The 24,551-nt window shown below is 37.5% G+C and overlaps 1 protein-coding gene across 8 annotated transcripts in view; it reads right to left on the bottom strand.

Moving 5' to 3' along the window:
- Nucleotides 1–24,551, bottom strand: part of R3hdm1 (R3H domain containing 1) — a 110,624-nt gene that overhangs the window by 19,607 nt on the left and 66,466 nt on the right. For all 8 annotated transcript variants that reach the window (XM_074070630.1, XM_074070632.1, XM_074070633.1 and 5 more), the window contains one exon: nucleotides 16,168–16,319. In XM_074070630.1, the coding sequence (XP_073926731.1) occupies nucleotides 16,168–16,319 (152 nt within the window). The remainder of the gene's footprint in view (nucleotides 1–16,167; nucleotides 16,320–24,551) is intronic.

The following is a 24,551-nucleotide window of genomic DNA, read 5'->3' as shown; positions in this document are numbered from 1 at the left end:
TGCAAATGCAAAGCCCTAAATTCAAACCCCAGTTCCCCTCCTCCCAAAAAAATAAAATCAACTAGTGTGAACCAAGTCTGGTGGCCCATGCCTACAGGCACTCGAAAGAATGAAACAGAAGGATAACAAATTTGAGGCCAGCCTGGGCTACCTAAGGGCTACCCTGTCTCTCTCTCTCTCTCTCTCTCTCTCTCTCTCTCTCACACACACACACACACACACACACACACACACACACACACACACACAATTATTTAGTGTAAGTCTACGCTTGTAGCTCTCCAAACACATCTCAGGTTGCTATATCAATAACTACCCTGTCTCACACACACACACACACACACACACACACACACACACACACACACACAATTATTTAGTGTAAGTCTACGCTTGTAGCTCTCCAAACACATCTCAGGTTGCTATATCAATAGGTCACTTGTTTTGGGTAGTGGGACTGGGGTTTGAACTCAAGGACACCTGCAAAGCAGGTGCTCTACACTCGGCCACACTTGCAGTCCATCTTGCTCCAGTCATTTTGGAGATGGGCGTCTTGTGAACTATTTGCCCAGGCTGGCCTTGAACTTTGATCCTCCGAATCTCAGCCTCTGAAGTAGCTAGGATTACAGGGTTGAGCCACCAGCGCAAGCAAAGTTTGAGAATTCTTGATTTACTCTTTGCAGATATTTGATATTTAGCTTGAGATAGCATCTTACTATGGTAGCCCAGGCTGGCAACAAGCTCACCATATTCCCATGTCAGTCTCATAAGGGCTGGTATTACAGGTATGTGCCACCGCACATGGCTTTTTGTATTTTTTTAAATACATTTCCTTCAGACTTTTGTTTGCTTGCAGTTTGTTGAACTTTCTGGACCTGTGGGTTTATCATTTCCAACAAATTTTTAAACATTTCAATTAATTACTCAAATAATTTTTGTTCCCTCACTTCCTTTGTAAGTATGCCAGTTTCACATGTAGTAGGCCACTTGAACAATGTTCATTTTTCCTACTCGAAATCGTATATTGGCAGTGTTTCACAGACCATTTTAACTACTGATTTTTCTCATTATCAGCCTTAGTTTCCTGCTTCTTTGTATTGTTGGTTTTTTTTTTTTTTTTTTTGGTGGTACTGTGGTTGAACTCAGGGCTTCATGTAGCCACTCTGCCAACCCTGTTTGTAATATATATTTTTTCTTTTTTTTGGTGGTGGTGGGGATTGAACCCAGGGCCTAGCATGTATGAGGAAAACACACTAAAACTGAGGTACATCCTACCAGCCCGCACATTATTGGTATTTTTCTTTTTTCCTTGAGACAAGGCTTTGCTACATAGCCAAAGTTGGTCTCAATATTGTGACTTTTCCACCTTCGTCTCCTTAGTGCTGGGATTATATATGTGTATCACTATGCCTGGTTTTTGTTAGTAATTTTTGATTGCATGCTACGGCTTTGGGAATTTAACCCTTTTGGGTGTTGAACATTCTTTTATATACATACACACACTTTTTTTTTTTTTTTTTTGGTAGTACTGGGGTTTGAACTCAGGATCTTGCACTTGCTAGTCAGGTACTCTACCCCTTGAACTATTATTCCCTCAGTCCTCACTTTTTTTTTTTTTTTAAGCTACTCCACCAGTTCTAGCCTACACTTTTTAAAAGACAAGACATGCGAGCAGCTTTTAATCTGGGGCTGATTTCCTTCCACTAATGAGACAATACCCTTTTAAGTCCTCTACTCGATGTTTCATGTACTTTGATTTTTTAACACTGTGGCTGGTAGGGATAAAAACTACTCCTGTCCTATGTGAGTCCAGGAACTGTTGATGCCTGCTCTGTTTCAGTGGTTCTTTTTCCTGGTCTTGGGTAGTTTGTACACATACATATGCCGATGAGCACTCAATTAAGACTGAAAAGGGTTGTCTATATTCTCCAGAGCTCCTTTCTACACTGCCCTTCTCTTCAGTACTATGCCCTGTCCACTCTAGCTATCCTTGCTTTATTTTAAGTCCCAACTCCATTTCTTACCTTAGAGTAGTTTTTCTGACTTCTTAGTTAAGATAAAAGAACAAATCAGTACCTATTACTTCCAGTTTGGAAAGAGATTTAAAGAGTTTTAAAGATTCTTTCTTTAACATGCCTCATATGGTCCCTGATACCATTAAGGTAGAGAAAACAGCCTACTCCCAAACCCTAGAAATTATCTGCAAAACAAACAGGATATGCTGGAGGGATACTTGACACATACCTTTTCTGCTTCCTAAACTAGGTTGGCCTACTACCTCAGGGGACTATGTTATTTAGGTTACTTGTGGCCTGAAGAAATATGTAATAAAATGGCAACTCTGAGAAAAGCAATTCAAAATCTTGGGCAGTCAAGAAAGTCACTGTGGATTTTTTAAAAAGAAAAACCACTTAGAAAAAGTTTAAAATGTAGTTGAGGAACAAAAGCTGTAAAATCTAAACTGAAGAATAATTTAAAAGTAGAACAGGATGATTTAGAAAATTACTCCTTTCCCATATTTTTTTCCCTTAAATTATTTATTATGGTGCTGGGAATCAAACCCAGGGCCTTGTAACATACTAGGCAAGTGCTCTGTCACTGAGCTATATCCAGTTTTTTTAGATGGAGTCTCACCATGCATTCCAGGATGGCCTTGAATTAGTGATCTTCCTGCCTATAATCCCAGAGTTCTGAAATTATTTTTAAGTGTGAGCTCCTTCTGCTCCCCACCTTTGGTGGTACTGGGTTTTGAACTTAGGGCCTCATGCTTGCTAGGCAGGCCCTCTACTGCTTGAGCCACACTTCCAGTTCATTTTGCTCTGGTTATTTTAGAGATGTGGGCTTATGAACTATTTGCCTAAGCTGGCTTTGAACCACCATCCTCCTGATCTCAAGCCTCCCAAGTAGTGAGGATTACATGTGTCAGTCACTGGCACCTGGCCTATTCATTAGGTTTTCATCTGAAATCCAATATCCTAACAGAAGACTATAAATTACTACAAACCAACATGTGTAATAAATTTCAATTTGTTAAACGGACAGTATATTTCAAACTAAACTAAAAGATGCTGATCCTAACAGTCTCATATTTTGGATACTAAATGGATTATAATAGGTTCCATTACATTACCAGATTATAGGAAAAAAGATTCCTATAAGAACACTAACAGGCCTTTGTTCTGAAAAATGTTTTACTTATCTTAGTTGACTTAGCTACCTCATTTTCTTGAAGAGACTCCTCAAGTAGAAACAATATGAACTACTTTTTGCTTTCAGCTCAACCCTTCAGTTATCACTGAGGTGACTGAGTTTGGACTGCATTGCTATATGCCATCAGGAGGACTGAGCACAGCCTGATACAAGACACTTGTCCACTCACTTTCAGCAAGTGATGTGCTGGCAGGGACACTAGTTTTACAATCTGTAGTGGGATTTTTCTCAGTCTTTAGCATGGAGAGAAAACTAGTTTGGTGGCTCTAAAGTCTTCAAAAGTGGCAAGTGGGGTATTTTCAAAATGCTCTCATTTTTAGAGCTTTTCCTCCTATTTTACCCTTCATTTTCCTGTTTTTATCTTGAAATTCAAAAAGATAACATACATTTATCTTTGCTCTTTAATCTCAAAAGGCTAGCCTAGCATAGAGAGGAACTTGAAAAGACTGTAACCTTTATTTTTTACAACTCTTTAAAGAAAATGCTTCATAGAATCTTTATGAAATAATGCAAAAGAAAACTTTTAAGTCTTTTTCCCTTGTTCCTCTCCACAGTCCATATTTCCTCATTTTTATATCCTAACATTCCCCTAGAGTCCCCTTTGTCCTACTTCTGACACATCTCTTTAATTTATTTTATTTCTCCTAAGCTTACAGTTTCACATTTTGTTTGCCTCAGCTATCCTTTGAAAGAATGGTTGAAAATAAAGTCTGTCAATCTGAACCTTATCTTTAGTGATGCTTTACCTCTATCATTATTAAAAAGCAAGTTACCAGCACCTAACCTAGAGAAATAAAATGTAATAAGGAAAAAAATTTCAGTTATGCAAGATGAATAAATTCTAGAGATCTGTATGACACTGTATCTATATTAACTATTATATTATACACTTAAAATATGTTGGTGCAGGAAATGTAACTCAGTGGTAGAGTGTATGCCAAGTATGTACAAAACCCTGGATTTGATCCCGAGCACTACAAAAAGAAAATAATATATATGATAAGGTAGGTTTCATGTTAAGTGTGCTTCCTTATATATACGTATATATGTTTTCTTTTTTGGGCAGTACTAGGGTTTGAACTCAGGGTCTTGTGCTTGCTAGGCAAGTATTCTATCACTTAAGCCACTCCACTAGTCTTTTTTTTTGTGTTGGGTGTTTCTGAGATAGGGTCTCTTGAACTATTTGCCTAGGCTGGCTTCCAACCTCAATTCTCATGATTTATGACACCTGAGTAGCTAGGATTACAGGTATGAGCCACCGGCGCCCGGCCAAAAATTATTTTCAATGCTATCATGATGCCAAGATTAAGAATCACTGGTGGGTTGGGTGCCGGTGGTTCATGCCTGTAATACTAGCTACTCAGGAGGATCACAGTTCAGTCAGCCCGGGCAAATAGTTCGCAAGACCCAATTTTTTTTTTCTTGTTTATTCATATGTGGATAAATTGTTTGGGCCATTTCTCCCCCCCCCACCCCTTCCTTCACTCCCCACCCCCTTTCTGCTTTTTATCTCTAATTTTGTTGAAGAGAGATTATAAACAATAATAAGACATAGCATTTTTGCTAGTTGAGATAAGGATAGCTATACAGAGAGATTCCTAGCATTGCTTCCATGTACAAATGTGTTATATTATAAGTTGATTCATCTCTAACTGACCTTTTCTCTAGTTCCTGATCCCCTTGTCATATTGACCTCTGTCACTTTAAAGGTTCTGTATTAGTTCCTCTGCAGTGAGGAACTCAAATGCTATCATGTTTTTGGGGTTTCTTACCTATCCCCATACCTCCTGTGTGTGCTCTTACCTTATCATGTGATCTAAGTCCAATCACATTTCTGAATTTGCCCTAGATCTAAAGTCTGCATATGAAGGAGAACATACGATTTTTGGTCTTCTGAGCCTGGCTAACCTCGCTCAGAATGATGTTCTCCAGTTCCATCCATTTAGCAAGACCCTATCTTGAAAAAAACCCATCACAGAAAAGGGCTGGCTCAAAGTGTAGGCTCTGAGTTTAAGCCCCAGAACCAGAAAAAAGAAAATAAAAAGAAACATATACTCATCCATTTTAGAAATGAAGGCAAATCAATGTTCCAGAAATGTAAAAACTAAAGGCAAGAAAAAAATTCAAAGTTTTCTTTGTATTTCTAAGTTTTATGTGATAAAAGCACCATTTGGGTAGGAATGAGTGTGACGGTGAAGAAAATGTTGACTAGAGAGGTAGTTTTCAAATTATAATGGTAATGTTATATACCACTTAGTTAGCAAAATACTTAGTGTGTAGGCATAAATACTGTTTCTCCACAACCTTCAAATTTGCCCTTCTTTCTGTTAATCATGTAGTATTTTAAGTTTCTCTTTCATATGTGCAAATTTAGCTTTCCACAAAAACTACAGCTAGTCAAGGACAAGCATACCTCTTTTTCCTCAACATCTGAATATAATTAAGTATGTATGTATCTGAATATAATTAAGTTTTTGTTGGCTTGAATCTTTGGCATGACAGAAAGGCAAAATTTTTTTTGTGATACTAGGGTTTGCACTCAGGGCCTTGCACTTGCTAGGCAGATGCTCTACCACTTGAGTCATGCCCCCAGCCCTTTTGCTCTTTATTATTTTGTGTGACTGGTGTTTGAACTCACTAGTTCATGCTTACCAAGCAGGCACTCTACTGCTTGAGTCATGCCTCCAGTCCATTTTGCTCTGGTTGTTTCAGAAATGGGATTTTGTGAACTATTTGCCCAGGCTGGCCTCAAACTGGGATCCCGATCTTAGCCTCCCAAGTAGCTAGGATTACAGATGTGAGCCACTGGAGCCCAGATGACTATGGTGGTTATTTTTTGATTAGGGTCTCAAGTTTATGCCTTGGGCCACCCTACAGAGATCCTCTTATTCCCTGCTCCCCTCTCCCCATCTGTGATGACCAGCTTTTATTGGTTGAGATGGGGTCTTGCAAACATTTTGCAGGACTGGCCTTAAACTGTAATCTCCTATCTCCTATCTCTTATCTCTTGGGAACTGCTTAGTTCCCAAGCAGCTAAGATTATAGGTGTGAGCTAATGAGCCTGGCAGGCAACTGTCTAAACGTTTTAGCGCTATTAAATATTTTGCACTACTGGAGTTTGAATTCAGGGCCTTGTGCTTGCTAGTCAGGAGTTCTACCATTTGAGCTATATTCCTCCAAGCCTTAAATCTATCAGACTTTATATTATTTGATCATGTTTTAACAAGGTTTAGCAGGCATTAGTGGTGGAAATGATTAAAATTCAGTAACAATGAACTCTTACATTGTTATGTATTCTGTATATTTTTACAACATCTAACAGTGTTAGGATTAAAGTTCAATCACTTCTTGTAATTTGCAGCAGGAATGTTCTATAAAGTTGGAGACATAATGACTTACAATTAACGAGCACTGTTCCTACAGGAAATACATAGTTTGGTTCCTGCAAGCCTCAACTTATAATATTTCATCAACTGAACTATATGCAACCTTGTTTTCATGTGAGTTTTTGTTTTAAAACTTTTATTTATTGTTTTTCTATAATAATTAAATGCAGTTATTTCTTTATAACAAAACACTTTCTGAGAAGTGTTCAATGTTTTCCTGACCCTGGGTAACATGATCATAAATTTCTTTGGTCCTTATGCTATGCTTTTTAAAAATTCAGTAGTTATCCCCAAATCCACAAATTCACTCATCTTTCCACTTTTCCCATAACTTTTTTTGTTTGGTTTTTGTGGTAGTACTGGCGTCATTTTCCCCATAACTTAACCATGTGTTTTGGATGTTACTTTAGCACTGTCTAGAGTAACATCATATACACATCTGTAAACTTCTTCTTTTTCTTTCTAAAATTTTTTTATTTTTTTAAATTTTTATTTTATTCATATGTACATACAATATTTGGGTCATTTCTACCCCCCTTACCGCCCCCTCGCTTACCCCCCCCCGCCCCCATTCCCTCCCTTACCCCTCGCTACCAGGCAGAAACTATTTTGCCCTTATTTCTAATTTTGTTGAAGAGAGAGTTCTTCTTTCTCTTGATGTACCATATATTGTTCATTAACATTGAATTGATGGCCAAGGGCAATATAACTTATTCCCAAACACACACCAAGCCTTTTGTTTAAGAAAAATAAGACAAAACTTTTGCATTATAATTGAGGGCTATTTTAGTCTAAGAAATGACAACAAAAAACACAATGTGATCATGCACTGAATAGACTGTGAAAATGATGCATACTTAAAAGATGGAATCCAAAGGGGGCAAAGTATGGCTTGTTTAATGGCACTTGGAAATGTGCTTGAATTGAGAGCCAGTAGCACGTTTGTAATCTAGCTACTCAGGATCAGGAAGCAAAGATCAGGAGCCTTGAGGTTCAAAGCTGGCCCGGGCAAGTAGTTTGCAAGACCCTATCTCAAAAAAGCTTATCACCAAAAACTAAAAACCAACAAAAAAAAGGGACTGGTGGAGTGGCTCCTGAGTTCAAACCCTAGTACCGAACAACAACAACAACAACAAAACCCCCCCCAAAAGAATAAAGAAATGTGCTTGCCTGGTGACCCAAATTTTTTGCCATTCTGAACATGTCCTTTGCATGAACAAGAAAGTGATGCAAATACCAATTGTGAGGTTACAAATAAATTTCTGCAAAGAGAATAAAATTGGCAAATCCAGAATCCACAAGTTTTGAGAAGCCACCATACGTGGACTATGTATTCTTTAAGTATTGTTGAAGATTTAATGTGATATTTTAATTTCTCAGCTAAGCTTTCTTGTAAAAATGTAGACTAAAGAGTTAGTGATGTGAACAGAAGGATAAATTTACTTAATCCCCTAAAAAGTGTGATGGTTAATCTTGATTGTGAAGTTGATTGGATTGGTAAGTGCATGCATGCACATCTCTGGGTGTATCTGTGAAGGCATTTCTAGAGAGGATTAACTAATTAACTAATTAATCCTCTGAATGTGGGCATAAAGACATGCCCTGAATGTGAGCAGTAATCTGTCCTAAACTATGGGCTTAGGTAGAAGAAATGGGGAAAAAGCTCTTAGCATAGGCATTTTCTCTCCTTCCTTTCTGGCTGCCATAAAATGATCAGCAGAGCACCGGTTTAGCAAGCATGAAGTCCTGAGTTCAAACCACACTCCCACCAGAAAAAAAAGAAGTATGAAGTCAAGTATTGGGAAAATAGGCAAAATGCCTTCAGTTGCAGCAGCATCTCAGGAATTATATGGACTTCATTCATGGCAGGAACAAGAATATAAAGGTTTTCACTCATTTCAAAGACTTTGCTTTGAGAAGAGAATTTTAGGGGCCCCTGCTAACCCAGGGCTGCCTAGAGAAGTATTTCCTGGCATTCAGTTGCCCGGGTACTTAAGAGAACAGGGCAGCCATGGTCTAAGAAGGCCCAGTTATTGCTCCCGTGGGTGGCAGACCTTGGCACAGTCCTTGTAATTCTGGTTTTGCAGGATTCTTGCAGAATCCAAGAATCACATGATCATGGAGGCTTCCAACATTTCAAAGGGAGATTGGGAAGCCAGGCTGTGTGGAGCAGAGTCAGGATCCCTAAGGTAGCCCTTCAGAGGGTGATGAAGGATGCTGTGAGGGTTAAGCTAATAATGTAGTGGAGTTCCTAAGAAGGTAGAGATACCATGAATGTGGAATGTATGCTAAGTAAAGCTACATGCAAGGAGCAGAGGCAGTTCAAGAGAGAGGTCATATAGCCTACAACCTGCAAAGCTGTAGGGACAGAGCTGCCCAAGTGTATTGGATTTTACATCATGACACCAGATACACTCTGGATGTTGGACATAGATCTACAGGATTTAATGATGGCCTTGCTAGGATTTGGTTTGAACATTCCTATATTCCCCTTTTTAAAGGTAATACAATGTGCCATTGTATGTTGGATGCAATTTTCTTTTTGATTTTACAGGGTCTCACAGTTAAAAGTTGGCCTTCAGTTTCAGAGGAGACTTTGAATTTAGGCTTTTGAACAATGTTAGAACTGTTAAGAACATACGCACTCTTGGAGATGTATTTTCCATTAGGAGACGGACATGAATCTTTTGGGGGTGGGGGTAGAATGTTATGTTTTACAGATATGTGCTTGGGTGTCAAGTTGAATGGATGTCAAGTTGACAAAGGGTAGACTTGTCATGGGCAAACTTCATTGGATTAAGAAGAACCTAGAAGATTAGTAAAGCATACTTCTGGGTATGTCTACAGGGGTTTTCTTTTCTTTTTTTTTTTAAATTTCCTACTTTTGGTGGGACTGGGGATGGAACTCAGGGTTTCACACTTACAAAGCAGACACTCTACACTTGAGCCACACTTCCAGTCCATTTTGCCCTGGTTATTTTGGAGATAGGGACTCTTGGAGTATTTGCCTGGACTTTGAACTGATTCTCCTGATCTCAGCCTCCTAAGTAGCTAGGATTACAAACTTGAGCAACCAGTGCTTGGCTGCAAGAGATTTTCTAGAGAGGATTAACTAAGTGGAGAAGACCTGCTCTAACTGCGGGTGGCACCATTCAAAAGGCTGAGGGAAAGCCCATTATTTCAGGCATTCCTTCTCTCTTTGCTTCTGACTTACCATGCCCTCCTAGTCATGATGAACAGATACCTCTGAAACCCTGAGCCCAAATAAGTCTTTCCTTCCCTAATTTGTTTCATTCAAGTATTTTATTACAGTGACAAAAAAAAGTCTGATTAACACAGTAGGGTCTCTGGAGAAGTACTGGCTTGGCATATCAGATAAGAACAATGATGTATATTTAGGTTACACAGAAAAGATAGATAAATCAGAACTAGGATTACATTGTAGAAATCTGTGTCTTTCTCAGGTGAACGTGTGTGGAAAAAAAAAAAGAAATCTGTATCTTGGCTCATGCATGTAAACCTAGCTACTCAGGAGGCAGAGAACTATTTGGCCATGCAAATAGTTTGTGAGACCCTATCTCAAAAATACCCAACACATAAAAAGACTGGTGGAGTGGCTCAAGATGTAGGCCCTTAGTTCAAAACCCAGTACTACCAAAAAAAAAAAAAAAAGAAATCTACATCTTACATATTTGATTTAATTGAGAATAACACCCAAAATAAAAATATTTTTTACTTTAAGTACAAATATTCTCAAACATTCTAAGGTTTATTCCACATTTCATATTTGCTTTTGGGGGATGATCTGGAACATAGTGTAGAACCAGGTAAGTACTAAAGACATGTGACCTACTGATGTTACAAATTCCTTGCGGACAGGACAATCTCCCCCCTCCCCCCCACTTTTCTCCATATTGCGGTAAGAACTTTGGTTGTTGTTATTGTTTTGACACAGAGTCTCTTCTAGGTAGCTCAAGGCTGGGCTGAAACTCACTATATAATCCAGGCTGGCTTTACACTTGTGATCCTCTTGCTTCAACTTCCTGAGTCCTGGAATTATAGACCTATGCCACTATACCTGGCTCTGTGCTAAGAACATTTAACAAGAGATCTACCCTCTTAACAAAAATTTAAGTGTATGTTATCGTATTGCTAACTGTATGCACAATGTTGTATATCTGGTATCTGGAATTTATTCACCTTGCAAAATGGAAACTTTAAATTATTTTGGTGGGGTAGTGGGACTGGGGTTTGAACTCAGGGATTTATGCTCACAAACTAAAAACTGAAATTTTAGAATAGTGGTTACCCACTCCCCTCTCCTGATCCCTATTAACTACAATTCCACTCTCTGCGTCTATGAATTTGACTATTTTGGATATCTCACATAAGTGGGTTAAGGAAGTATTTATCCTGTGACTGCCTAATTACACTTAGCACAAAGTTCTCAAGGTTTACCCATGCTGCTACACACTGCAGCATTTACTTCTTTTCTTTTTTGGGTGATACTGAGGTTTGAACTCAGGGCTTTACACTTATGAGGCAAGCACTCTACTGTTTGAGTCATACCTCAAGCCCTTTTTTCCCCTCCCCTCTGGTTATATTGGAGATAGGGCCTTCCTTTTTTCCCAGGCTGGCCTGGACTGTAATCCTCCTATTTTATGCTTCCTATTGTAGTTTGGGATGAAAAGCACGTACCACTGGGCCCAGCAATTGGTTGAGATGAAGTCTCACTAACCTTTTGCCCAGGCTGGCCTCAAACCACAATCATTTCAGTATCAGCCTCCCAAGTAGTTAGGATTATAGGCATGAGCCACTTCCAACTGGCTAGGATTTCCTTCATTTTAAAGGCTGAACTAGAATAAAAAAAAAAAAGAAAAAAAAAAAAAGAAAAGAAAAGGCTGAACTGTAAACATCTCTTAGAGATCCTGACTTCAATTCTTTTGTAAAAATATTTGTATTTAGAAAAGATGGATCATATGGTAGTTATATTTTTAATCTTTTGAGGAATTTAATACTGTTTTTCATAACAGCTGTTCTAAGTTGCATTCTCACCAACAGTGTGCAAGGGTTTCCTTTTCTCTACAATTCTAACACTTGCTATCATTTTTGTTTTAATAACAGTCATTCTAATAAATGTGAGGTGATATCTCACAGTGGTTTTGATTTGTATTTCTTTGATGATTAGTGATGCTGAGTATCTTTTTCATATGCCTGATGGCCATTTGTATATGTTCTTTGTAGAAATTTCTATTAACAGTCCTTTGTTCATTTAAAAAAAGCAGTTATTTATTTGCTATTAAATTATAGAAGTTCCTTAAATATATTAGATATTAATTACTTATCAGATGTACAATTTGAAAATATTTTCTCTCATTCTGCAGGCTGCCTTTTCACTCTGTTAATTGTTTTGCTATGATGTAGTCCCACTTGTTTTTGTTTTGCTCTCATTTTTATTTTCTTTTCCATAAGATTCCTCCAGATCCAGGATATGACTCATTTCTTAAAAAAAAAAAAAATAAAATAAAACCTCAGTTCTAGTAACTCCACTGCAGATTTAAAGCAGCTACACTAATAATAACTGATAACAAGGAAAGAGACCATGTCTTTAGACAAGGTACTTCCTCTTAATCATGCTTGAGAAGTCTTGATACTTAGAAGTAAGAACTTTAGTTTTAAGGTATAGAGAGATTAAGCAACTGGCCTAAGGTCATCCAGGCAAGACCTGAGTTTTTGATTATAAAGCTCATCTTGTTTCTAAGGATCTCCTGCTAACCAATAAGTAATACCTAATGGCATAAAATTCAGTTATCTGAAAAATTAGCTTATTTAGATCAACACAAGCTCAGTTATCAGATCAGTGAGATTTCATGATGAAGAGCCTCAAGGAAGATAGCATAATATGGAGACATTTCTCAGATATACTAGCATACATCTGAGAAAATGGCAGAAGATTGACTAATCAGTCATGCAGTTACAAGTACAGTTCAATAAAATAAATAAGCAAATATAGACTGGCAGAAAAAAAAATTCAGCCTATTTAATACTAAATGTAAATGGACTAAAGTCTCTCACATCAGACATGACATGTAAAAAAACCAAAATCAAGTTGTAGACATTTTATTGTATTTTTTGTGGTACTGGGGTTTGAACTCAGGGCCTACACCTTGAGCCACTCCACCAGCCCTTTTTTTGGTGAAGGGTTTTTTTGAGGTAAGAGTCTTAAAACCTTTTTGCTTGGGCTGGCTGAGCTGTGAACCTCCTGATTTCTGCCTCCTAAGCAGCTAGGATTACAGGCATGAGCCACCAGTGCCCAGCTATAAACATTTTACATGTAAATTTTTCTATTCACTCATTTTCACATGTATGTGCTAATCAATTTTGCTCACATTTCCGTACCATACTTATGTTAGTATATAATTAAGTACAAGAAGAAAAGTGGGGAAAGATATGAACCAGGAAAGAAACATGAGTTAATTTTCTAGTATATATCTGTGTGGGAAACACTACAGGTAGCAGTAGTACACCAACAAAACCTCTCCGTAAGACATGAAGTTATTTATACAAAATTAAGTTCACAAAGAAATTATAAATAAAAACAGCACATTTTACACTAATGTTTATTAATCTGATGTTCACAATACATTATTAAGGGGAAAATGCAAAATAATGTGAATTTCACTAAAACCAACCACCCAATTCCTGTATGTGTATTTATGCATGTATTATATAGGGAACAGGGCCATTGTGACAGAATGCAGAGTAGCTAGTTTGTGAATGCTGGTTATCTGGGGGTTGGGGGTAGAGTAAGGTATGATGATTAGCTTTTCTTTTACATATTTTATACTCATTTATGTCAACATTACTCATTTTGTAATTAAAAAACTAGTGAAAAATTAAAATGCATACAGTCTATAGAAACAAAATAAAATTAAGGTCAATAATTAATTACATATATGTACATATACATGTATGCAGGATTGCCTTTGCCACTCAAGAAATATGTTCATTCGGTTTGGATTTGCCAAGCACCTATTCTAGGGCAGGCTTATTCTAGGTATTTGGGTATGCAGAATAATTTCTGCCTTTCATGTAAGTACACTGGAATATATAAGATAAAATATAATCTGTATAAGCTACTAAATCTAGATATATGAAGGACTGGCCTTTATATATTAGTGTTTAGATAGTACTTCAATGGCTAGATTAAGAAAAAAATAGCCACAGTTAAACCTTAAGTGATGGTCCCAATAAACTTGAAATATTATAGTGATTTGTCTACACTTTCCAGATGCAGAAATAAAGTTTTCTATTAAGAATTCTACTGTATGTTGAAAGATGCTGCTAGTTAATTACAAATATTTTTTCCCACTCAAAGGAATCCTTCATTAACTCTGTACAGGACATGACTTATTGACAAATAACTTGTCCATAATGTACCTGGATACACATTTCACAGAATACATATTCCATTTTTCACACTGGCAATCTATAGTTGGAACACACCAATGATAGTTTGTCAAACGGAGACCAATCACTACTATCAACACATAACTAGCTTATTTCAAGTTTATCTGCCTACTTTGGGTTACAGTCCTAAATGTGAGTAATTCCAGACTTTTTAATTAAGAGTCAATGTGGAGGTTGTTGGGGAACCTCACTATCTTTTAGTTGCTGTGCTCTAGATTATTCCTCAGGCCATACTAGCTCTCTACATTTTTTTATAGGAACAGGCCCAAGGACTAAAACTATGGCTCCTTCCAAAGCAGTCATTAGCAATGACTTAAATCAGCTTTTGGATTTTTTCATCCTGCATAAAACAAGGCTGACTGTAGAGAGGGGTACAGATTTTGCTTGCTCACTTCTACTCAGACTTGTAGAGGTAACTCCTTAGAAGTCAAGTACACAAGATATTTTTGTTTCAAAGGATTGACAAACTTAACAAACACGGGATAGTTTTAAAATCTAAGTCATTTTATACAGGTTCTTATAGACTTGACTTTCCCAATAAAAGCCCATCCTCAGCAAGAAGGCCTATGGAAGTAACTCAGGAAAACAGTTACTATTGGTCTCAAGTGAGTTACTGAACTATGTACCTATTTTTCTCAGTCTCTGCCTCACATAGGAATGACTGCTTTGGTAATTTCCTCTGATTAATTTAGCAATTTCCTCCCCTTTCATTTCACCCACATTAGCAAAGAATTCTGACTCTTAACTGATATTTCAGAAATTGGGCTGGTATTTTAGATCAAAAACACATCTATTAGAAAAAGAGGTTCAGACTGAGAGTACTGTTGTCTTATTCACAGAATTTAAACTCAAAAAACAAATGTGAAGTTTAACACAGTACACACTTCTGTTTTCACTGTGTAACAGCTCTACCTAAAAAGAGTTGGGTATCAATACAGAAAAAAATTCCTTGGTTGCCTGCAAGATTTAAGCTAATTTGCCATTTAAAAAAGACTTGTCATCTTCATACATGCAATGTAATACTGGCAGTCACAGAGAAGGAAAGCAAGTGAAACATGTTGAGTTCCTCTTAAGGGAGTCCTGACAAAATTGGAACAAGCTTCCATTTTCTAAGGCAGAGAAAGAAGGTATGTCAATTTCTTTTCTTTTCCTAAATGCCATCTGTAACCATAACTGGATGACAACAACCTCTTGTGAATGATTCTAACTTAGGTCTCCATTCTTAAAAAGATCCCTGATGCTTCTCTAGTAACCTTACATGGGTATTAGGAGAGGAAATGAAATTTTGTAATAAATTCTCAACACTGTATTTAGAGACCCAAATCAAGGGAAGATTATTATTTTTACAACAGATTAGGCTTGCCAGAGAAGCTTCTGCCTTTTAAGTTTAAGAAGCTGTTAGAGGGGTTGGAGATATGACTCAAGAGGTAGAGTGCTTGCTTTGTAAGCACAAGACCCTAAGTTCAAACTCCAATCTAACTAAAATACAAAAGAAGCAGCTGTAATACTTCACAACTTGCTTTAACATAGAGTTTCTATGGTTTACTTCTCTTCTATACCCCTCTCCCCTTATTGATCCAAAAATGAGCACCTCAGAGTTAAGATACCTCTCTTTGTTGCTAAGGTTATATACATGAAATACAATCTTCCTAAATTTCCTACAAAACCCTTAGATGTTAACAAGCCCATGCTCTAAACTCCAAGGCCTATGGTCAACTATTAGTTCATTTGGGTGATTAAAAGGAGACTGGCCTAATTTTTAGGAAGAGGATAGATCTGACTTTCCTTTAGTTTATACATATGATTGGTTGGCTTATACAGATTTTGTTTGTTTAAAAAATATCAGAAAAAGACTTTATCATGGGCTGGAGGGATGGCTCAAGCAGTAGAGTGCCTGCTTAGCAACTGCAAAGCCTTGAGTTCAAACCCCAGTGTCACAAAAAAGAAACAAACAAAAAGACTGTATAATACTTTTTCTCTTCTGTATCAGAAAATGAGTTGTTATTTTCTTAGCTCTTTAGTCAACTTCAAAACTAGCAACAGACTATAATCTTGATAAACAATGAGCATCTACAAGATTAGGTTTCTTAGTCATACTTACCTTAAATTGTTTTGTTGGCCAGGTGGAATGACACTGTAGTAAACTGGCATTCCTGTTGTGGGCATAGTTCCTTGATTAGACTGATTAGGGAACATAACAGGTTGTTGATAAGTTTGATGGGCAATTCCTTGAGAACCTTGAGGCAGTGAAACCTAAAATTTGAAAGACAATTTAATGAGAAAAAGTTTTTTCTAAACCTTGCAAATGATGCTGTTTTCAATCTCACACACTTTTAAAGCATGAGCAGATAGGAGAAATAACCATCATTGCCTTTTCCTGGTGAAGTTCACCATACCACCAGCACTATGTTCTATGTGCTCTTGAGTCAACTACTGTTTTTGGCTGGCATTTACCAATTATACTGTATTTAAAAAAAAAATAAGACTCATCCCTAATTAAGTTATTGAAAAAATACTTTTCTTTATATGGATGGCCAACTGACATGGAAATAAACATAGTTTACCTCACATGGAGCTAAAGTAGGACTCAGGGATGGCGTCAGTGGGGTACCTTGGATCAGAGTGAGAGTAAGAGCTTTGGAGCTTTAGATAGCTGGATGAGAAATTGGCTCCATCACTTTACTATTTTATGTGACATTGGGTAAATGACTTAATTATTCTGAGGTTCTTATGTAAAATTGAAAATGGCACCTCTAACAAAGGGGACATAGTATTATCTCCATAATGAGATAGCACATTTAAAGAATCAAGTATGGCTGGGTTTAGTGGCTCATGTTGGAATCCTACAACTTGAGAGGTGGAAATCGGGAGGATCACAGTTCGAGGCCAGCCTGGGCAAAAAGTCCATAGGACCCCATCTCACCAATAAAAAGGTGGGGATGGTGGTGCATGACTGTCAGCCAAATTATGTGGGAAGAGTAAATAGGAGGATCCCATTTATGCCTGCCTGGGCATAAACACAAAACCCTATTTGAAAAATAATGAAAGAAAAAAGCTTGGAAGCATGGCTCAAGTGGTGGAGTGCCTACTTGGCAAGTGCAAGGCCCAGAGTGCAAACCCCAGTACTGCCAAAAAAAAGAAACTAGTATGGTAGGCATCCAGTGAAATGGATCTTTCAATTTTGTTTTCTGTATTATCTACAATACGGATATAGTGGATCCTTCACTTTTCTAGTTTCTAAAATAGAAATCACACAGGCATCATGGCTTCCCAATTTAAAAACATACTATAGTACTATAGTTGTATTGGTGATTTTCTTTTCTTTTTTTTTTTTTTTTTCATTTTTCTTTTATTATTCATATGTGCATACAAGGCTTGGTTTATTTCTCCCCCCTGCCCCCACCCCCTCCCTTACCACCCACTCCACCCCCTCCCGCTCCCCTCCTCAATACCCAGCAGAAACTATTTTGCCCTTATCTCTAATTTTGTTGTAGAGAGAGTATAAGCAATAATAGGAAGGAACAAGGGGTTTTGCTGGTTGAGATAAGGGTAACTACACAGGGCATTGACTCACATTGATTTCCTGTGCGTGGGTGTTACCTTCTAGGTTAATTCTTTTTGATCTAACCTTTTCTCTAGTTCCTGGTCCCCTTTTCCTATTGGCCTCAGTTGCTTTAAGGTATCTGCTTTAGTTTCTCTGCGTTAAGGGCAACAAATGCTAGCTAGTTTTTTAGGTGTCTTACCTATCCTCACCCCTCCCTTGTGTGCTCTCGCTTTTATCATGTGCTCATAGTCCAATCCCCTTGTTGTGTTTGCCCTTGATCTAATGTCCACATATGAGGGAGAACATACGATTTTTGGTCTTTTGGGCCAGGCTAACCTCACTCAGAATGATGTTCTCCAATTCCATCCATTTACCAGCGAATGATAACATTTCGTTCTTCTTCATGGCTGCATAAAATTCCATTGTGTATAGATACCACATTTTCTTAATCCATTCGTCAGTGGTGGGCATCTTGGCTGTTTCCATAACTTGGCTATTGTGAATAGTGCCGCAATAAACATGGATGTGCAGGTGCCTCTGGAGTAACAGTCTTTTGGGTATATCCCCAAGAGTGGTATTGCTGGATCAAATGGTAGATCGATGTCCAGCTTTTTAAGTAGCCTCCAAATTTTTTTCCAGAGTGGTTGTACTAGTCTACATTCCCACCAACAGTGTAAGAGGGTTCCTTTTTCCCCGCATCCTCGCCAACACCTGTTGTTGGTGGTGTTGCTGATGATGGCTATTCTAACAGGGGTGAGGTGGAATCTTAGTGTGGTTTTAATTTGCATTTCCTTTATTGCTAGAGATGGTGAGCATTTTTTCATGTGTTTTCTGGCCATTTGAATTTCTTCTTTTGAGAAAGTTCTGTTTAGTTCACATGCCCATTTCTTTATTGGTTCATTAGTTTTGGGAGAATTTAGTTTTTTAAGTTCCCTGTATATTCTGGTTATCAGTCCTTTGTCTGATGTATAATTGGCAAATATTTTCTCCCACTCTGTGGGTGTTCTCTTCAGTTTAGAGACCATTTCTTTTGATGAACGAAGCTTTTTAGTTTTATGAGGTCCCATTTATCTATGCTATCTCTTAGTTGCTGTGCTGCTGGGGTTTCATTGAGAAAGTTCTTACCTATACCTACTAACTCCAGAGTATTTCCTACTCTTTCTTGTATCAACTTAAGAGTTTGGGGTCTGATATTAAGATCCTTGATCCATTTTGAGTTAATCTTGGTATAGGGTGATATACATGGATCTAGTTTCAGTTTTTTGCAGACTGCTAACCAGTTTTCCCAGCAGTTTTTGTTGAAGAGGCTGCTATTTCTCCATCGTATATTTTTAGCTCCTTTGTCAAAGATAAGTTGCTTATAGTTGTGTGGCTTCATATCTGGATCCTCTATTCTGTTCCACTGGTCTTCATGTCTGTTTTTGTGCCAGTACCATGCTGTTTTTATTATTATTGCTTTGTAATATAGTTTGAAGTCAGGTATTGTGATACCTCCTGCATTGTTCTTTTGACTGAGTATTGCCTTGGCTATTCGTGGCCTCTTGTGTTTCCATATAAATTTAACAGTAGATTTTTCAATCTCTTTGATGAATGTCATTGGAATTTTGATGGGAATTGCATTAAACATGTAGATTACTTTTGGGAGTATAGACATTTTTACTATGTTGATTCTACCAATCCATGAGCATGGGAGATCTCTCCACTTTCTATAGTCTTCCTCAATCTCTTTCTTCAGAAGTGTATAGTTTTCCTTGTAGAGGTCTTTCACATCTTTTGTTAGGTTTACACCTAGGTATTTGATTTTTTTTGAGGCTATTGTAAATGGAATTGTTTTCATACATTCTTTTTCCGTTTGCTCATTGTTAGTGTATAGAAATGCTAATGATTTTTCTATGTTGATTTTATATCCTGCTACCTTGCTATAGCTATTGATGATGTCTAGGAGCTTCTGAGTAGAGTTTTTTGGGTCTTTAAGGTATAGGATCATGTCGTCTGCAAATAGGGATATTTTGACAGTTTCTTTACCTATTTGTATTCCTTTTATTCCTTCTTCTTGCCTAATTGCTCTGGCTAGGAATTCCAGTACTATGTTGAATAGGAGTGGAGATAGTGGGCATCCTTGTCTGGTTCCTGATTTTAGAGGGAATGGTTTTAATTTTTCTCCGTTAAGTATAATGCTGGCTGTAGGTTTGTCATATATAGCTTTTATAATGTTGAGGAACTTTCCTTCTATTCCTAGTTTTCTTAGAGCTTTTATCATGAAATGATGTTGGATCTTATCAAAGGCTTTTTCTGCATCTATTGAGATGATCAAGTGGTTTTTGTCTTTGCTTCTGTTAATGTGGTTTATTACGTTTATTGATTTTCGTATGTTGAACCACCCCTGCATCCCTGGGATGAAGCCTACCTGGTCGTGGTGAATAATCTTTTTGATGTGTTGCTGAATTCGATTTGCCATTATTTTGTTGAGGATTTTTGCATCAATGTTCATTAAGGAGATTGGCCTATAGTTCTCCTTTTTGGAGGTGTCTTTGCCTGGTTTTGGGATAAGTGTAATAGTGGCTTCATAAAATGTGTTTGGCAGTTTTCCTTCCCTTTCTATTTCATGGAACAGTTTAAGGAGGGTTGGTATCAGTTCTTCTTTAAAGGTCTGATAGAATTCAGCAGAGAATCCATCAGGTCCTGGACTTTTCTTTTTGGGGAGACTCTTGATTGCTGCTTCAATTTCATTTTGTGTTATAGGTCTATTCAGGTGATTAATTTCCTCTTGGTTCAGTTTTGGATGATCATATGTATCTAGAAATCTGTCCATTTCTTTTAGATTTTCAAATTTATTTGAATATAGGTTCTCAAAGTAGTCTCTGATGATTTCCTGGACTTCCATGGTGTTTGTTGTTATCTCCCCTTTTGCATTCCTGATTCTACTAATTTGGGTTTTTTCTCTCCTCATTTTAGTCAGGTTTGCCAGGGGTCTATCGATCTTGTTTATTTTTTCAAAGAACCAACTTTTTGTTTCATTAATTCTTTGTATGGTTTTTTTGGTTTCTATTTCGTTGATTTCAGCTCTTATTTTTATTATTTCTCTCCTTCTATTTGTTTTGGGATTTGCTTGTTCTTGTTTTTCTAGGAGTTTGAGATGTATCATTAGGTCATTGATTTGGGATCTTTCAATCTTTTTAATATATGCACTCATGGCTATAAACTTTCCTCTCAAGACTGCCTTAGCTGTGTCCCATAGGTTCCGGTAGGTTGTGTTTTCATTTTCATTGACTTCTAGGAACTTTTTAATTTCCTCTTTTATTGCATCGATGATCCATTCTTCATTAAGTAATGAGTTATTTAGTTTCCAGCTGTTTGCATGTTTTTTGTCTTTACTTTTGTTGTTGAGTTCTACTTTTACTGCATTGTGGTCAGATAGTATGCATGGTATTATTTCTATTTTCTTATATTTGCTGAGGCTTGCTTTGTGCCCTAGGATATGATCTATTTTGGAGAAGGTTCCATGGGCTGCTGAGAAGAATGTATATTGTGTAGAGGTTGGATGAAATGTTCTGTAGACATCTACTAGGTCCACTTGATCTATTGCATATTTTGGTGATTTTCTTAAATAGAGCCAGCATAAAACTTCTCATGATGATGTCGGTAATGGTGACAATGAGGTTAAACACTGCTGAGTGCTTATTGTCATGTAGCAGGTTCTCAGTGCTTTATGTGGATTATCTCATTAAAGCATCCTAAAAACCTAAGAAGGTACTGTCATTCATCATCCCTGTCTCATAGATGAGTAAAAGGAATTCAAGTAAGTGCCCAAGGTTATATGGTTAGCAAGTCAGAAAGTTAAAATTCTAACCCATGCCTTTTGGCTCCAGAGCCTCAGTTCTTTAATCTTGTCTCTATTCCCTATCCTTGGCTCTGTGATTAAAAATTAATGATAAAAAAAAGTTAATGATAAACTTTTAGATCTTGCTTATAAAGCATGTTTCTGAAATGCAACTAGTCCTCTCAAAATATAAGCAATCTCTTAATTACTTTCCCTTTGGCTCATTTATTGCAAACAAAAAATTACTGGTATGATTTATGTATTTCTAAATACAACATATTTCAGTCTTTTTGTCAACTGAGGCAGTGTAATAACTGAGGTGATTATTTATAAGTGTATAAGTCAGTATATATGCAAGGCAGATCTGAGAAGGACAGGAGCTTTGGCGTATCTATTTATTTATTTGTGCTACTGGGGTTTGAACTTCACACTTGCTAGGCAAGTGCTCTACCACTTGAGACACTCTGCCAGCCCTTTTTTGTGTTAGGTATTTTTGAGATAGGAGCTCATGAATTATTTGCCTGGGCTGACCTTAAACTGGTATGCTCCTGATCTGTTTCCTGAGTAGCTAGAATTACAGGCATGAGCCATAGTTCCTGGCTTTTTTGGTTTATTTTTTAGATGACAGTTTGTAACTACCAAGTTTGTCTAATTAAATATAGTAAGAGGCTTGTTCTTTTTTTTGCAGTACTGGGGTTTAAACTCAGGGACTACACCTTGAGCCCCTCCACCAGCCCACTTTGGTAAAAGTTTTTTTCGAGATAGGGTCTCTTGAACTATTTGCCTGGGTCTGGGTTTGAACCACAACCCTCCTGATCTCTGCCCTGAGTAGACAGGATTATAGACATGTGGCACCAGTGCCCAGCTTGCAGGAAGCTTCTTATAAAGCAGGTTGCCATTTATTGTTTATTGGAACACTTCCTATAATCATTCACCTAGGATTACATGAGAAAATAACTTATAATTTATAAAAAAATGCTATAGAAATTTTAACTCTAAGGATGGGGATATAATTCAACGGTAGAGTGCTTGCTCTACATATGCAAGGCCACAGGTTCAACCCCCAGAACTGCTCCTTCCCCTCAAAAGTTTAACCCTCTGAGTTAGTTATGAAATGTTTTCAGTATCTAAGCTTCGTTTTTATTTTTTTTTATTTTATTACTCATATGTGCATACAAGGCTTGGGTCATTTCTCCCCCCTGCCCCCACCCCCTCCCCTACTACCCACTCCTTCCCCTCCCTCTCCCCCCCACCTCCTCAATACCCAGCAGAAACTATTTTGCCCTTATTTCTAATTTTGTTGTAGAGAGGGTATAAGCCATAATAGGAAGGAACAAGGGTTTTTGCTGGTTGAGATAAGGATAGCTATACAGGGAGTTGACTCATTAATTTCCTGTGCGTGTGTGTTACCTTCTAGGTTAATTCTTTTTGATCTTACCTTTTCTCTAGTTCCTGGTCCCCTTTTCCTATTGGCCTCAGTTGCTTTTAAGGTATCTGCTTTAGTTTCTCTACGTTAAGGGCCACAAATGCTAGCTAATTTTTTAGGTGTCTTACCTATCCTCACCCCTCCCCTAAGCTCCGTTTTTAAATAACTATACTAGTAATGCCATAATTTACTTTAAAATGACATTTCTCTCACTAGACTGTGAGCCCCTAATGGGCCACAGTGCCTAGTCACTTAACAGATGAGATACTTAATGTACTGGACTAGATAGAAAGAACAGGGTCCTGGAGAAAAGAGTGTTCCTGGCTTGGTGCTGATCCCATCTAATGTCTAGCTATGGGGAAAGCAGGGAAAGGAAAACTCATGTGCTTAGGTGCAATCATGAAACACAAGGAATAAAAAGCATGAGGGTGTGAGAGAAAGGAAAATGTAAAATCTAGTTTCATGATGTATCTTTTTCATAGTGCTTTCAATTATCGAGGGGCTTCAAAAACTAGGCATGCTGTTCCTGTTCAATAATCTGACAATTCCATATTTCAGTTTTCTGGAATTATATGGAATATGCTTGCATCTTTGCTTACACCCTTCTCTCTGTGTCCTTAGATTCTGTTTTCTTTTGTTTACATATATTTAGATAAAATACATGCATATTCTATCCTCTCAGATTATCTTTTCCTTGTTAAGATCAATGAAATGGTCATTGGACTTCTTTGTTAACATTAGTCTCTACTATGAAGTTACTCCCTAAAGATGAAGGGAGGCAAAACTAATTCCTGAAAATGTGTTACATTTTGCAAAAGACATCACTTATTTTGTAATGACAGATAGTTCTGTTTTAGAAATATAAATTAAAATCCCTGACATATTTTTTATTCTATTATTATTATTATTGTTTATTTTTGAGGTAGGGTTTTGTTATGTAGCCAAGGCTGGCCTTGAATACATGGGTACACAGTCTCCTGTGTGCTAGGATTACACTTATGCATCACATCAGGCTCCATGAATTATTTTTCCTATACTAGGGTTTGAACTTAGGGCCTTGCATTTTCTAGGCAGGTGATCTAGTATTTGAGCCATGCTTCCAGCCCTTTTTCGTTAGTTAGTTTTTCAATTAGGGTCTTGCTTTTATGCCTAGGCCAGCCTGTACTGCGATTCTCCTATTTATGTTTCCTGCTTTAGCTCGCATGACATGGGTGCCACCACCATGCCTACCTTTTAATGGTTGAGATGAGGTCTTATGAACTTCTTGCCCAGACTAGTCTCAAACTGCAGTCCAATCAATTTCTGCCTCATGAGTAGGCAGGATTACAGGTATGAGCCACCGTGACCAGTTTCCATGATATTTTTAATACATGGGATTAAGGTAGATGGGAAAAAAGCAGCCCCAGCTTGGGAAACTGCACAAGCTTACCTGTAATACAAACACTGATTTATGGTCTATATCATATCTCACAACTTCAAATACCTATCACCTGTATTTACCTTCCCATTCCTTTCTCTCTCCAAAGGAGACTAATGAAAGAACTTACATTAAGTTAAGCTGGAAACACAGACAGTACCAGGCAAAATTTACTTAGCAATACCAATATGATTCAGATATTCTAAATATTAATAAAGGGAATGAATAAAACAATAAGATGAGGATAAAACAAAGTCGCTATGACTAACACAACTCTT

The sequence above is a fragment of the Castor canadensis genome, chromosome 4 (genome assembly GCF_047511655.1).
Source record: "Castor canadensis chromosome 4, mCasCan1.hap1v2, whole genome shotgun sequence".
In the NCBI taxonomy this organism is placed as follows: domain Eukaryota; kingdom Metazoa; phylum Chordata; class Mammalia; order Rodentia; family Castoridae; genus Castor; species Castor canadensis.
Note: the sequence above shows the minus strand (reverse complement) of the source record. Positions and strands in the feature narration are given on the sequence as shown.